Consider the following 15,779-nt stretch of genomic DNA (forward strand, 5'->3'; position numbering starts at 1 on the left):
TATTCATCCAACCAAACAATGCATAAAAGTAATCTATATAGATTTAATGCAAGCATAACTAATACATGCATTACTAAAATACACTTTATTTAACATTATTTTTATACACTCATCAAATGATTGTATAAAATTATCCATTTGATTTCATAAAATAGACAAATATTATTAGACATCCGAAAATAGTTTAATGGACATCTACAAAGGAAGAGTAACTATATATGTTCAATGAATTGAAAAAAAAATAATTAAAGACACTAATAAAATTTAAACTAAAGTTATTAAATTTGGCCAAAATCGTATTTTAAAACTAGCTCCTCCTCGGGTATCAACTAATTGGAAGGAATTTTCAAAGATCGAAACCAAACAAAAAAAAAGTTAAACCAACTCTTTTTCCTACTCTTATTAGAAAATAAATAATATTATCCTAAAACATACGCATCTATCTAGACAAAACTACGAAGATGGTGTGAACTGTGACGAGGAAACCATGCTACTTTCTTTTTCGTACTTTCGTTAGAAAAGTCATCTTCCTTATTCAACGAATTCATTTTCCTAAATAAAATATTTCTACAATTTCTGACCAATCGAACATGAAAATATCGAACACACCCTTACTCTATCTATCAACTCTTGTAAGACGTAATAGCAAGTGCTCAGATTCACTAATCTTCCACATTGCCTTCTGCATCTCGAGAGAAAAAATGGCTTCAAAGTTTAAGATCTTCATTATCATACAGAAAAAGGAAAAGTTCCAACCTATGGCAGAGAGAGAAATTATCGCAATCAACGAAACAGAACAATAATCCCATATCGTAAGGATAAGATACGACACAATACGATACAAAACAATATAACATAATGATGGTACAAATAACAGCATTGAAAACCAGTCAGCCAGAAAGACTTGCAAGTAGGGCCTAAACCAACATAAGGTAAAAAACTGAAACAAATATTCCAGTTCTATGCTACACACATGACACAACATTATGAAACAAAATTGTTTAAATACTGATAACAACTATAGGATGATCTATTATTAGATTCACAACATAACCACCTAGCACAAGCTAAGCTCGTGGCACGCCCAAGACGTCGGGGAGTAACTTATTCTGGCTTCCATCTCGAGCCGAGAAATTCTGGACAGAACCCCTCCCCTCGTCACCTGTTCCCACCCTAAAAAAGGAAAGGTAAGAAAAGACTAAACATCACGGGGGGTCAATTATTTCTGCCCATCAGTCTCAACCTTGGTGGGGCATAGGACAGAGTTACCAAATACATGTGCCCGAGGAAGTAACAGTTCCCACTGAAACTGCCGAAGGGAACCCAAGACAGCCCGAATACGTTACTAAAATAGTACACAAAGGGAAAAACAAAAGACAAACAAAACCCTCCCCTGCCATCTCCCATCCCAAAACAGTCTCTTTTTCTGAAGTATGAAACCCCAATAAAAAGAAGATACACTACAAGCCTAGATAACAAAAGTATATCCTTCAGTAAGCATACATGGTTTCAGCCGACTTCAAACCCCGAGACTTGAAGAATCAATCCTTCCCGAGGCTAAGCGATTCCAATAGTAAATCATCAGCCAAAGGTTCTGTGGATTTGTTGCTCAGCTCCACTGATTCATCAACTTTTGTACAGACGTATATAAAATGAGAATCTGGATCTTCCATAGTATAATCTTCCGGAAGTAGTCCCTTCTCGGTTAGGGGAATAGGTTCCAAGCATGGCTTCACATTAGAAGGGGGATCACCAGACTTTTGAAATCCCGGTTTAGCTGCAAAATGGGAGTAAGATGGTAGAAATAAGTAACAAGATCGGACTCAGACAATAGTTAAGAAACTTGTATTATTAGGCAGAGCTGTTTTTTTTTTTTCAAGAAAAACAATCAGTTCAAGTTAACAAGTCTTGGAAGTTATTCATAATCATTTTAAGTTTGTGCGGCCAAGTATTAGGAGTATATAGTAGAAAAATCCATGAAACTCATTCTTGATAGTCACCCCAAGGCTTCGTCGGAAAATTACGTTGTATATATAAGTCAAATTTTGTAGTTAAAGTTGACACCCTTGACAAAAGCTATGCCTTTGGCGCAGTGGTAATGGGTGTCCATTTGAATGAATTCGGGGTGCATGGTTGGATCCTTTAAAAGATATTTTGGTCTTTCTGGTTTGCTTTGTACAAGTGTGCAGAGCAGTAGCTATAATGTGGAAAGACACTAAGATCTAGTTCAATCACACTAGAATACACGTGGTTGCAGTTCATTAGTGTAAACATTTTAAACCATTTATGCCATAGTAAGAACCAATGTGACTACAGTAGAAATCCTGAAACCAGGCTTTCGGTCCTTTGGGTTTGAACCACTGTAGTCATAGCAGACCTAATACGATCACATGAGAAGTCGAGAATCGTGTTCTTTAGTCCTTTGAGTTTGTTTAACCTCTTGCATACAAATTTTGTGGGTCCAACTTTTGATAGATACTTGGAGGCATAAATTCAATAAATACTCATTGGGATACTAATGAGAAGAGAAAAGATTTCTATACAGTAAAATGTAAAAATCAATCCTAATTGGCATAATTTGTGAACTCCAGGGGAACTCATCAGAATTATGCCTTGTTACTTTAAAAATGAGTAAAAAATGGGCTGATATGTCATGGCCAAAAACGTGACCAAGATTGGATCGGCATAAATCTAATGAAAGATCGCTATATTTGATGGTTCTCGATAGAAGATTAGATTATTAGAGTATTATATATTAGAAATAAGTGGAGAAATCAAGGTTAAGAAAAGTTGAAGACCTAAGGCAAGCAGCTTCGAATATAGTTTAGTTTTCCATAACCAGGATGATTTGAGATGAATGATGAGATTTCAAAGTATTAGGACACCTCTAAGAAAGACTGTTGAATTCCATAGACGGACAAGCCTGTAGTGTGTATATGCACATACTATACTTCAATGAAATGCTTGAATTCCTTTTGTGAGTACCATGACGAATTAGAATTATGTTGTAAGCTATTATGATTTATGAGTATAAGTATGATTCCTTTGTTGGAACATATTCTAATTGTCCATTGCAAGTTTAAAAGCATATTTTGACTCATGATGCATATTATCAAAAGATGTAAGAAAATACATAAAATTATCCTTTCACTTGTCCACTAAACTTACTTTAACACTGTACTTTACAGATAATTCTTATACCCCCTAATTCCAGCACCAGAGTTACTATCCTCGTACAAAAAGGTGATGTAGCACATAGATAGATTGAAGTATAGTCCCTTGATCATAAAGAGAACTGTAAAAAAGGTTTGAATAAAGAGTAAAAGAGAAAACAAATGGAGAAACTTAATAGTTTTTGAGATAGACATGAGTTTGACTTATCCTTATGACTAAAATGTGTGTTCAGAAGGATATAGCTGAAGTACTATGTTATCCTTGTGCTTGAATTTGTTAGAACACATTTTTCGGAACTTGTAGCTTGTCCCTAAAAATTATGGATATGGTTGCCACTTGCTGAGACAGTCGACTCGTTACTGAAGAACTGAGCTTAATTCAATTTTACTCCCTTAACAATTTGTACAAGTTTTATGCAGCGTCCTGGAAAACTTGACATCTTTCCTTCCCTCTAACAATTCAAAAAAACATATACCACCAAACGTATATGTTCTTTAAACTTGCCATGACATCCTTTCACTATTCTACTTTCATATTAACAAATTATGACAAGACACTTGCACGAATTAATAAATCCATTTCACATATTTCCTTTTGATCTCCACAAACCCCTGACATGTGATAAATTTCTAAACTTGGCGATTCATATTATACGGGACGCGTACTCCCTGAATCAAAAGTTACCACATTACATGAACTCAGGTTTGCAATATCCTGAATTGCAAATACAATGTATTACATAAACTCGTGTTGCATGTTTGAACATGTCAAGGATCCCCCGTCATGGATTCATGAGCTATCATGGAAGTCCAGAGAGCTCAGTTCAGATTTTTTTCTTACATCCCCTCCACCCTTCCCTTTCCACCCTTTCTGTATGCTATTAGTCTATTATTGAGTCGAATAGCAAGACTCCGAGACACGCTATGTAGAAACAGGAAAACCAAAATTAATGTTACCATGCCTTAACACCAGTATAGTAGTTTTAAGTCCAGCTGGCGGGCTTAAGCTTGGGCATAAGTCTAAGCAATGTTTTGCCTGATGCCAGGATCTAATGTTTAAGTCTGAATGCAATCCCATTAACTGTTAGAAAAGCTCAGGCAAAAGGTGGTTAGCATAATTGGTGAACGTGCCTTAAATAGAGTTCACTGGTCATATATGACCACTATATAAAAAATACTAAAAAGATATAGCTGCTCAACAAGGCGCAGTTTAACATGGCTTCTTCGCTACTGGATTTGCATTACATACTTAACTTTTGATATGTTTTACTTGAACAACGAGTCTATTGGAAACAGCCTCTCTACCTTCACAAGGTAGGGGTAAGGCTGTGTACACACCACCCTCCGAAAACCAAACTTTGTGCAATTACACGGGTCTGTTGTTGTTTAGTCAAGAGGTAAGACATGATTGCATCTCAAGGGAAGATCTAGAACTTCTGTGAGCTGGTATGGTTGCTATCACACACCCTAATAACAATTTTGTAATGTTCATAAGACATCATTTAAGTATGCTACACTAACCAGTAAGGACTTATCAAAAAATTGTACAAGTTATTTCAAAAGTTATACTTTTCAAGTAATTTAACTAAATTATATTCATTTCTCAAATATAGGATCCATTAATTTTCTATCCAACTGATGTCTTGAAAAACTTTTAATTGTAGTATTAAACTTTCTAAACCCAACCAAAACAAAAAGAAATAAACAAGACTATGTATGTCTTCTTATGTGTTCAGGTTTAAATTTTAAAACTAGGATCCATGCAAAGGTTCTCAAATAAGCCTTTCCATTGATAGCCTAAATACAATTCAAAAATCTCTAACAAAGGATACCACATGCAAACCATATAGTAGTTTAATAATCTAGCATACTAGACTGAGCAATTTTGGCATGACAACAAAAACTTACGTATAATGTATAACTCAATTTTCCAGTTAAACACTGATCGATTCAGATGAGGCATCCTTGCTTTAGGATCACCATATGTTATCTACACAGAGCAAAGAACAACAATTATTTGATGTTTCAAAATATAGTATAGAAGTTACAAGTAGGAATTTGGCCCTCTTGTTACCAACATATAAACACCTCCATTTTTGAGAAGCCTACACATGAAAAGACAATTGTCATAAGTTCTTACGCGTCATAAAGAACAATATTTAGGAAAAGAAGTGAATATGACGAATAGCTACAAAATTACACAATGAAAAAACATAAAATTTCCAACCTGCTCACTTCCCCCAGCATTTGTGCAGCACACATTGGAGCATTGGTACCACACTAGAAGAGTGTAGAACAGTCAACAGTTAGCACATCAACAAATTTGATGAAGTTGGAGAGAGAGAGCAAGATGAAACTAACCATTAATGAATCAAGGGTTCCTGTTACATTAATGACCAGATGATACCCCACAAAAGATCAGAATGCGGAGAAAAAAAAAAGACAGTAAGTGAAGGGAAAATAACCAAAAATAGCACATGAGGAAGGGCAATAGCATTACCCTTATCAATGACGGCGTCAAATGATTCATCAGGAAAGAAGCTCATATCTCTGACATCCATTTGCAAGTCTGGTAATCACATTAGGAGAACTTCATAACAAAGATTTATCTCACCTGAATTGGAAAAAGGTTTCTAAATCAGAATTAAGAAACTTTTCAGGTACCATACATTTCATCTTCGGAACGTCCTCATACTTCCTTCTCATCATATCAATAGCTACTGTTGATATATCAACATTCACTATTTCTTCATATCCATCCTTAACCATATCCTCTGACATCACTGAACCAAAAAAAAAAGATCTTAAAGTCTCAGTAAATACATTAAATAAATAACATTGAACTTCATATCCAGACTACCAGTTAAAGCATGATTGTAATCAGTCAAACGTGATTATTGTAACATTTCACAGTTAATAAAATAATTAGACATCCAACAAAGAGCTTATCCAGACTACCAGAGAAAGCATGATTGTAATCAGTCAAACGTGATTATTGTAACATTTCACAGTTTATAAAATAATTAGACATCCAACAGAGAGCTTTGGCTTTGAGCAAATTGAGGTAAACTTCTTCAAGTATGCCATATCCAGGTCGCATACAACATTAAAATCAATAAAAATGAAAACTTAAAGCTCAAAAGGGCAAGAAAATCCCTGCCACAAGCCTCCTTTCCAAATAGTAGTCCTCCTATCTGAAACTAAAAACTAAAAAACAACAATTTCTTCAAGAATTTCTTGAAGTATATGAAATTAGGCGCAAAACAAGCTCATCGCGTAAAACCCTTCACAAAAGATGCAAAAGTTTAGCACAAATTAAGCAAGAAAATCTATAAAGCAGGGGCCAACTGATATAAATTTCTTCAAGAATTCTTTCAAGCACACATACAAGGTAGAGATCAATGCAAACAAACTGATCACATGAAAGAAAATTCAAATCCTATGCTCATATTAAACAAGGAAATATCAACATGGGGTTGAGTAAAAAACACAACAATGTATTAACAAAGCAATAAATCAAAGATTTCTACTTTCCAACAACAACATATCCCATGTAGTCCGACAAAGTGAAGTTGGAGGAGAGTAGAGTGTACGGAGACCTTACCCTGACTTAGAGGTAGAGAGATTGTCTCCTATAGACCCTCAGCTCAAAAAAAAAAAAATACAGATCAAAGAATCACATATCCGGGTACAACACAAAGCAACTTAAAAACAGAAAATTTAAGCCAATTTCTAAGCTCACAGTAAACAAGAAAATCTAAACATCAGAGTCAAATTAAAACAATTTTCTCAATCGGGTAACAGAACAAACCAGAACTTAAGCTCAAACCAGACAGACCCAAAAAAAGATTAACCCAATAGTGCTAAATTCCTTCAAGAATCACAAAAAGTTCAAAATTTTCAGCTCAATTTCAAGTAAAACAACTAAACATCAACAGAAATGAATCAAAACCCACAAAAAGTTCACATTTTTTTTAGCTCAATTATAACGATTACCAGCATTTCCACAGCCAACCATGAGTACCCTTGAAGACGTAGAAACATAATGGCGAACAAACGGGCGAAGAGCAGAATAACGTTGATACCAATCAAAAGAACCTGCTTCTTGAACATATCGGGAATCCCAGTAAAGGGCATCACCGTAATTGTATGTATTGCAAGATGACACGTCACGCAACATCATAAACCTTTTTTTTCAAATTTTGGTTGGTTTCCGGTGAAATGAACGGCGGAGAACGCCGTGTACGGTGGTTTTAAAGTGTCGTTTTTTTGGGTGGAAATCTGGGCCCTTGTGTCACAAATGTGTGGAGGTGTTAGAGGGACAAGAAGTGAAGTTTACGCGTGGCTTTGTGGTGGTTGACTTCCCAAATTTTTACAGTTATATTCCTAACCTTCATTTTTTACATGTTTATTATAAATGTACAACATAGTAAATAATCTTTTAGTTTTCAAAAATTTAAATAGAATTACTTCTGATCTTAAATTTTTTTAAAAAATTTTAAATATGTTGTAATTTATAAAAAATTTTACATAATTATAAATATATAATTTTATTTCAGAAAATAAAAAAATTTATGGGCGAAATTCAGGTCAAACTTAAATGGTTTGATTCTTAAAAAATGAAAATAGAAGGAAATATAATTAATTATACTTGTTTTGTCTTGCATTTTTTATAAACCCATTTAAATTAAAAATAAAATCAAATTTTATATGATAACTTTTAAATTCTAACTTTGCATAATATATTTTAAGGTAAAATAAAAATACGATAGTTTGAGTTTGTATGTTCATTAGTAAATTTTATAATTCTAAGTGTATAACCAGAAAAAATAGAACATATTTAGAAAATATATGTATATTTTAATTTTAAATGAATAGATATTCAAAATTTCTACTGCAAATCATCTCTAATAACAACATAATGAAAACAAAATTTAAGGAAATATATTAAGCCTGTTATCATGTCTCGTCACTGTTCAAATCTAATTTTACAATCAAATAGGTGTTACATAAATTGAAGTTATGCTCTCCATTAATATTTTGTAGATATTGAGGTTGTAAAATTCTTTTTTAAAAAAAAAGTACTTTTGCTTGAGCATAATGCTTTTTATCATAGCAAAACACAATTGCACACAAACAAGATGTGACACTTTAACCTTCACTTATAAATTTTAACCGCTAGGTGTTTCAAACTTTTAATAATTTATAGGGATAATTTTAGAAACCTCCTTTTAGGTTTTTGCTTTATAACATTCATCTCTTCAATAATTTATGATATTATGTTAATTTTTTTTTTATTTGTAATTATTCTTTAAATTTATTTTAAATAAATGTAAATTAATTTATATTTGATAATTTTACATTTTTTATATTAAATTTTTCATATTAATAAATATTATATAAAAAATAACTCATTTAATAAATATTTTTAGAATAAATCAGCACAAATACATACTTTTTTATCAAACAAGGATCAAAGTCTTTATTTAATCTGACTCACCATTTCCACCAAATATTAACTCTTTTCATATCCATTTCACCTTTATCAATTCATGTAGATTTTCCCCTTACAGTAACTCATCATTTTTCAGCAACAATTTCTTCAAATAGAATATAAAAATGAACTCCTCGAGAGAGAAATTCGATAAGAACGATCAGATTTTGTTCTAGTTAAATATTTTTACGAGCGAAGAAAAAACATGATCTAACGAATAGAGATAAATCGTTAAAAATTAGATCTAAGCTTGCATATATAAGGGTTAAACTGTCAAATCTAAATTAACTTATATTTATTTTAAATAGATTTAAAGAATGGTTACAAGAAAATGGAAATAATAGAGTTAGACGTAATATCGTAAATTGAGGTGAGTGTTATAGAGCGAAACCTGGAGGGAGGTCTCTGAAATTATTCCTAATTTATAATATTTTTTAAAAAAATTGTTTATCTATTTTACTTATTAAGAAAAAAATTATTTATTTATACATTTTAAATTAATTTTATCTGGAGGGAGATATCTGAAATTATCCCTAATTTATTATATTTTAAAAAAAATTGTTTATCTATTTTTCTATATTAAGAAAAAAATTATTTCTTTATACTTTTAATTAATTCTATTCTTGGATACCTAAAAATTACATACCAATTAATGTAATATTAAAATAAAAAAATATTTTATTTATAACATTTAAATTTTGTGAGACTATACAAGATGGTATATTCAGTATCAGTTAGAATTTTTAGAGGCCGCTTAACCATAAACTCTAGTTTATGTTTATATAAAGGATACTAAATTCCTTAAAAGGTATCTCGAATATTTCGTAAATTGATGGAATATTCATATAAAGGCAAATTTAAATCATCCTAATTGATCAAGTCCAAATCATTCTAGTTTGAGAATTACGCCATTAATCAAATTCAAATCATTTTAATTTGAGAAATACAACACTAATTTCTCTCGGATCATAAATAAATCTTATGAAATGAGAATATTTCTTCAAATTCTATTCCTATAATTTATTTGTTTTTCATATGTTTAGAGTTCATTGCAAACATATGTAAGGAAACACATAATTCGGTGATTTTACGTAGAATTTATGATTCAAAATGTGATTATATATTATTTTTATGTTAATGTCTAGTTTTGTATGATAAGTAATTGTAAGACGTTATTTTATTTATATAAAGAAAAATATAACTACATAGATCGTAACGTGCTGGCAAGTGGCAATCGAGAACCTATTACTTTCAAATTATATTGTATATAGAAAATAAAAATATTAATATTTTTATATAATGTATAAAAAAGGAAATTTTCATATATAGTCATTTCAAAATAATTTAATTATTCTCTATAGCTATAGTTGATAATTACAATTTGAAATTATATATTATAGGGAGGAGAGAGATGAACGAGAAAGAGCAAAGAGTATGGAAAGAGGTCAATTATATATGTGTATCAATTTAGATAATATATATGGCAAGCGAGATTGGGCGAAGGAGAGGAAGAGAGAGGCGAGAGAGATTGAGAGAGGGAGGAGAGAGGCGAGCGAGAGAGGATAATAATTTTTATAACGGAAAAGGGCCTAAAATACCCTTAAAGTATTGAAAATGGTATAAAATTACCCTCCATCTACCTATTGGCTCCAAAATGCCCTTCTCATCTACCTATTGGCTCCAAAATATCCTTGTCATCCACCTTTAGGTTCAAAATTGACCACTTATTTAATTTTTTAAAATTAAACTCTTTAAATATTTTTTAAAATACTTAGCGTTCAACTATTCGTTTTAATTTAATTTATTAGTATAATTTATAAACCAACCCACTACTCACGCATTACTAATTAAATCGCACCCAATTAATAATCTAATTATAATATCAAAATCGCCATAAACACTACTAAGATACGATGTAATTATAGATTCCTGAAAATGACATCCAAAATTATTCGAGTCCGAACCGAAGCCCCAATTAAATTTAGGTTGAGCTGCTTATTTAGGAGGACACTTTCAATAGGATTCTCTTTCAAAATTGAATTAAAAATTTATGAATAAAGGTGAAGAAGTAATACATCCCGTATTAAATTCATGCATTTTTTTAAAAATATAATTTAATAAATATTTATGATTTGTTTTAAAATCTTTAATATATTATTTTGAAAAAAAATTACCTATGAAGTAACATCACATAATTGAGACATAACAATAATTAAGATGAACATAGTCAAACTTTTAAGTTTATCGGTAATTTTTATTTAGAAACTTAAATGTATGATAATTTACTTCTATAGATATTTTCAACTCAAATTTTTAAAAACACTCAATTGACAGTAGCTTTTCTGTTGTTGCATTAATAATGTGACAGATTTATTAATTTGGAGGGATTTAATTAATAATGGGTGGGTAGTGGATTGATTTATAAATTATACTAATAAGTTAAATTATGACAAATAGTTTAGCGCCACGTATTTAAAAAAAATTTAAATAGTTTAAATTTAAAACCGTTAAATAAGTGGTCAATTTTGAACCAAAAGGTGGATGACAAGGGTATTTTGGAGCCAATAGGTGGATGGAAAGGGTATTTTGGAGCCAATAGGTGGATGGAGGGTAATTTTGTACCATTTCCAATACTTTGAGGGTATTTTAGGCCCTTTTCCGTTTTTATAATTCACATATTATTTGTATGATTCGCATGTACATTTGTAATCCACGTGTTTTTATATAATTGAGTAATATAAAATCTGAATTATACAAACACTCAAAATAACAAATTGATGCAAAGATAAATATATGAACTTTAAACAATTGTACAAAATATATTACTCCAAATTACATTATACAAATCATACTATACAAAATTTAAAAACTACACATTTATACAAACTTTAAAAAGTTATACGCAAAAAGATTGAATGAATATGATGACAAAATTGAAAAATTAAAGAAAGCATCGTCATACACAAATACAAAACAAATAAAGAATTGTTAACTGCGAATTATATAAATGTAACGAATTATACATATACAAACGTGCTTAATTATACAAATTTAAGTCAGTTCACATAATTAATGTATAAAGTTAGTTATACGTAATAATTATAGCAAAATATTGTTATAATGAGCAATAAAATATCATAAATTTACTTAACCACATAATTTTTCCTTAAAATAATTCAAGCGGTAGTTAATAGTATGGAGGAATAAGAAAAAATGAATTTAGGATAAAATTTGGTGTTTTATTTGGTGATAATGTTTAGGATATAACTTATTTCATTATCTATATCATAATTCACAGTGATGCAATAAATTATTTGCCTATTTCAATACATAATTGAAATAAATTATTTTAAAATAACTAATTTCAAAATTATTCTGAACTATGATTAACTCTAAAATAACTTATCTCCCAAAGGCAAAAACTTATTTAATTTATATTCTCAAGAGAAAGTACTAGGTAGTTTTCCTCAAGTAACACACATCACACTTTACTTGTTCATATGCTGACATGTGTATACCACCCTCATGCTACGTGTCACACTCAAATTTCATCTACCGCCATTGATAATAGCTTCACTAATACATCAAAAATTAATTACTCTCATTCCTCAGTAATTTACTACATACCAAAAAAAAAAATGCAGATGCAACCAGAAAGGAAAAAGGAGCAAGAAGAAGAAATTAGAGATCACGAGAAGGAGAAGAATAATGAAGATGAAATTCCACTAATGGCGTTGAACCACGTGTCCAGACTTTGTAAAAATGTGGAAAAATCAGTGGAATTTTACTGTACTCTTGTCGTTTTCAATTTGAATTTAGCTTCTAATTTTAGATCATTCAAGCTTTGAGCATGTCCTCGTAAATCTGTTTTTAATTTTAAATTACTAACTCAATAGTCTTATAATTGGAGATAAGGTTGAACCAGAGAAAAAATATACGGTGCAATCCGTTTGGATTAGACTTAAAAAATTGGATCGACTTAGAAAAAGGTACTCCTTTCGCCCCAACGTTCCGGTTTATGTTACACATAACATTTATGTCGAGATTTTAAGTACTTTGAACGAAATAATTTGTGTTCTTTCATTTTTGAATTTTCAATTTAAATATACGGAAATTGAAAAGATTTTATGCTCAAATTTTCAATCTTATTTTATTTTCTTTCAAATGTCTCGTAAATTATAAAATTTAAAATTTATTGGGACGGAGAAGCTTTAAGTAAAAAAATAAAATAAAAAATTAAATTTAAATAAGAAGTAGGGGCTTATTATTTTATTTTTTTTTTATTTGAAAATTATTTTTACTTGTCAAATACTCTTAAAATTTTTTATTTTTTAAAGTCATTTGAAAATTATTTTTACTTGTCAGATACTCAACAAATACTTTTTAAGTTTGATGAATTTCTAAATTCTACCGGGCTCTTCTGATAACATTTTATAATCAATAAGTCATATATATAAGCTATACAGTCATTATATATTATAGTAAGTTCATAAAGTTGAATAAGTCGTTGGAGTCGCTACGTTCGATTTTTGGGTGAGAAAAGGCCGAATGGTCTTTGGGAAAAATTTCACTATTAAGCCATTTGAAAATAATTAATTTACTCTTCACGGTTATAGTTTGGTAATTACAATTTATATCTACGTGTTATATGGAGGAGAGAGGTGAGCGTGACTAAAAAAGAGAGGAGAGAGGCGAGAAAAGGAGAAAAGAGTGGGAGAAAGGTGAATTTTATATATATATAATATATATATATATATATATATATGACAAAAGAGCTTAGGATAGAGGCGAGAGAGGCCGGGAGGAGAGAGGCGAGCGAGGCTGGCAGAGGAGTGGAGAGACATGAATCTATGTATATAAATTAAAAAATTATATAATATACATATATATTTGTATATTCTGACTGATTATACATTACAAACATGACTAATTATATAAATTCGAAATCAATTCACATAATTAATTATAATGTTAGTTTCGAATGGTAATTATAGTAAATTATAGCTATGATGAATAATTAAATAGTAGACATTTATTTAGCTGCGTAATTTTTCCTTTTTATAATAACAAAAGATTTTATTTTTTAAAATGGTTATTTTCATATATAAAATTAACTTAATAGATATTTTGTTTGATTTGTTCAAAATTATAAATTATATATTACTTACACGTGCTTGTTGTTCTAAGCAAATTTTAGATGATATGTGATAGGGCAATTTTCATATATAGCAAATAAAAAATTTATATTTGTATGCTATAGTAAAGTTCACATAATTGCGTTCCATAGCAAACATAGAAACTGTATAACTCGCTATACATATACAGTTGAAGCAAATTGTATAAAATGAAGTGTATAAAACAGAAAGAGAAAGACACTTGGGCAGAAAACTGTATAAAAACGAAGTGTATAAAATGAATTGTATTATTATAAGTGTATAGAACGATTATATACAATTTGAATTTGTATAAAATGAAAAAGAGAGAAAGACAAAAGAGACTTGACAAGGAATATACAATTGAATCGAATTGCATAAAACGAGAAAGAGAGAAATTAGATACAATTTGAAAATTGTATAAAACGAGAAAGAGAGAAAGGCAAAAGAAACTGGACAGGAGAGTATTTTTATCGTATAATTATAAGTGTATAGGACGAAAATATGTGTACTTGCATGTGTATATACAATTTTCTCACGCTTTATACAAACAGAATGCAATTTATACATTTCGCTTTTGTTTGTATAAGTGAGAAACGCGAGGGTGGCGAGCCAGATTTAGGAGAGTAGCGAGCGAGATCTGGAAGAGGGGAGAGAGGGGAACAAAATATATGTATTTATACATTTTTCTCTGCTTTATACAATTAAAAACAATTTTTATACATTTGTGTTTATATAAAAAGTGAGGAAGCGAGCGAGAGATTGGAGGAGAGTGGCGAGAGAGATATTTGGGAGAGAAGCGTCTGACAATTTTTTCAAACATTTTCTATGGAGCACAATTAAATTAAACCCTAACTACTCTATTTATTTTAAGTTATTAATTTGCTAGTATAATTTTCCCTATGTCATATGAGGGTTATAGATAGATGTAAGTTGTAACTAATCAACATCCAAGCATAACCAGTTCAGTAATATACATATATACAAATAAGTAAAAGAACAAAGTATACTACTATAGATATTATAGTATGTGATACATATTATGTATGCGTGATCATCTCCAATTTAACACTAAATTTTACATTAAATTTTTTTATTTAGTGTAAAATTTTGTGTTGCAAGTTTCAACGTGAATCTTCACACCAAATCACACAAATTATTTTTCTAAATATTATAATATTATTTAATTATATAAAATTTTAATTAAACATTATATAAGTAGTATGTTTTAATTAAATTTTATATATTTAATTATTTTTATGTAATATTTTTATAAGATTAATTTTAGATATAAAAATTGTTTTTTATAAGTTAATTTTTCTGTATGACTTTTAAAAAAGATCAAATTTTGTTAATTTTACAATAAATTATATAAACTATTTAACCTTTGAAAATTTTAAAAATACAAGCATATAAATTTTTAAACAAATAATATAATATACTTAAAAATAATTGAAAATAATAAACATGAAGTAAAATAAAACATCATAACTTAAAAAGATTATAATAACAATTTAATAATATAATATATTCTTTTCGGACTCATCAATACTATTAAAATATAAATTGTATGGGGTCAAAAAATTATTGTGGTTATGGTTGTGGCTATTGAAATTGGTGACTTTTTCTTTTTGTCATTCGACTTTATTCTTGTCGAACAAATTCGCGAACATTTGAATCAGTAATATCACCACATTTATTAATATAATTTATTTTCTTCTTTAAATTTTTTAAATTTTAAAGTTTTATGTTTCATTTGATCTACATAATTCATTAATGATTTCACTTTTATTTGTGTTATTCATTATTATATATAATGCATAATATTTGCTGGCAATTTATATTATTTAAAAAATTATGGTACATTATAATTTCATATTAAACAATTATAATAATATGAATTATATATGGTGAATGTTTTAGAAAGAATTTATATTCTGAAATAAAAGATGTTAAGAA

General features: G+C 29.6%; 1 protein-coding gene across 1 annotated transcript; it reads right to left on the reverse strand.

The window, feature by feature from the left end:
• Positions 1 to 834: 834 nt before the first annotated feature.
• Positions 835 to 7,486, reverse strand: LOC107008550 (EEF1A lysine methyltransferase 4). Its single transcript, XM_015207635.2, has 8 exons — positions 7,170 to 7,486; positions 5,843 to 5,956; positions 5,674 to 5,742; positions 5,535 to 5,554; positions 5,401 to 5,453; positions 5,248 to 5,278; positions 5,082 to 5,163; positions 835 to 1,777 (listed from the first exon to the last, which is right to left on the reverse strand). Exons 1-8 carry the CDS (start codon positions 7,354 to 7,356, stop codon positions 1,542 to 1,544), a joined length of 792 nt encoding a protein of 263 aa, XP_015063121.1. The 5' UTR covers positions 7,357 to 7,486; the 3' UTR covers positions 835 to 1,541.
• Between the last annotated feature and the right edge of the window lie 8,293 nt (positions 7,487 to 15,779).

This window comes from Solanum pennellii, chromosome 1 (genome assembly GCF_001406875.1).
Source record: "Solanum pennellii chromosome 1, SPENNV200".
NCBI lineage: Eukaryota > Viridiplantae > Streptophyta > Magnoliopsida > Solanales > Solanaceae > Solanum > Solanum pennellii.

Coding starts and splice junctions, on each gene's coding strand:
- LOC107008550 (XM_015207635.2), bottom strand. CDS start 7,356: ATGATGTTGCGTGACGTGTCATCTTGCAATACATACAATTACGGTGAT. Junction 5,743..5,842: donor GGACGTTCCGAAGATGAAAT/GTATGGTACCTG, acceptor TGTGATTACCAG/ACTTGCAAATGGATGTCAGA. Junction 5,555..5,673: donor TGACGCCGTCATTGATAAGG/GTAATGCTATTG, acceptor TTAATGTAACAG/GAACCCTTGATTCATTAATG.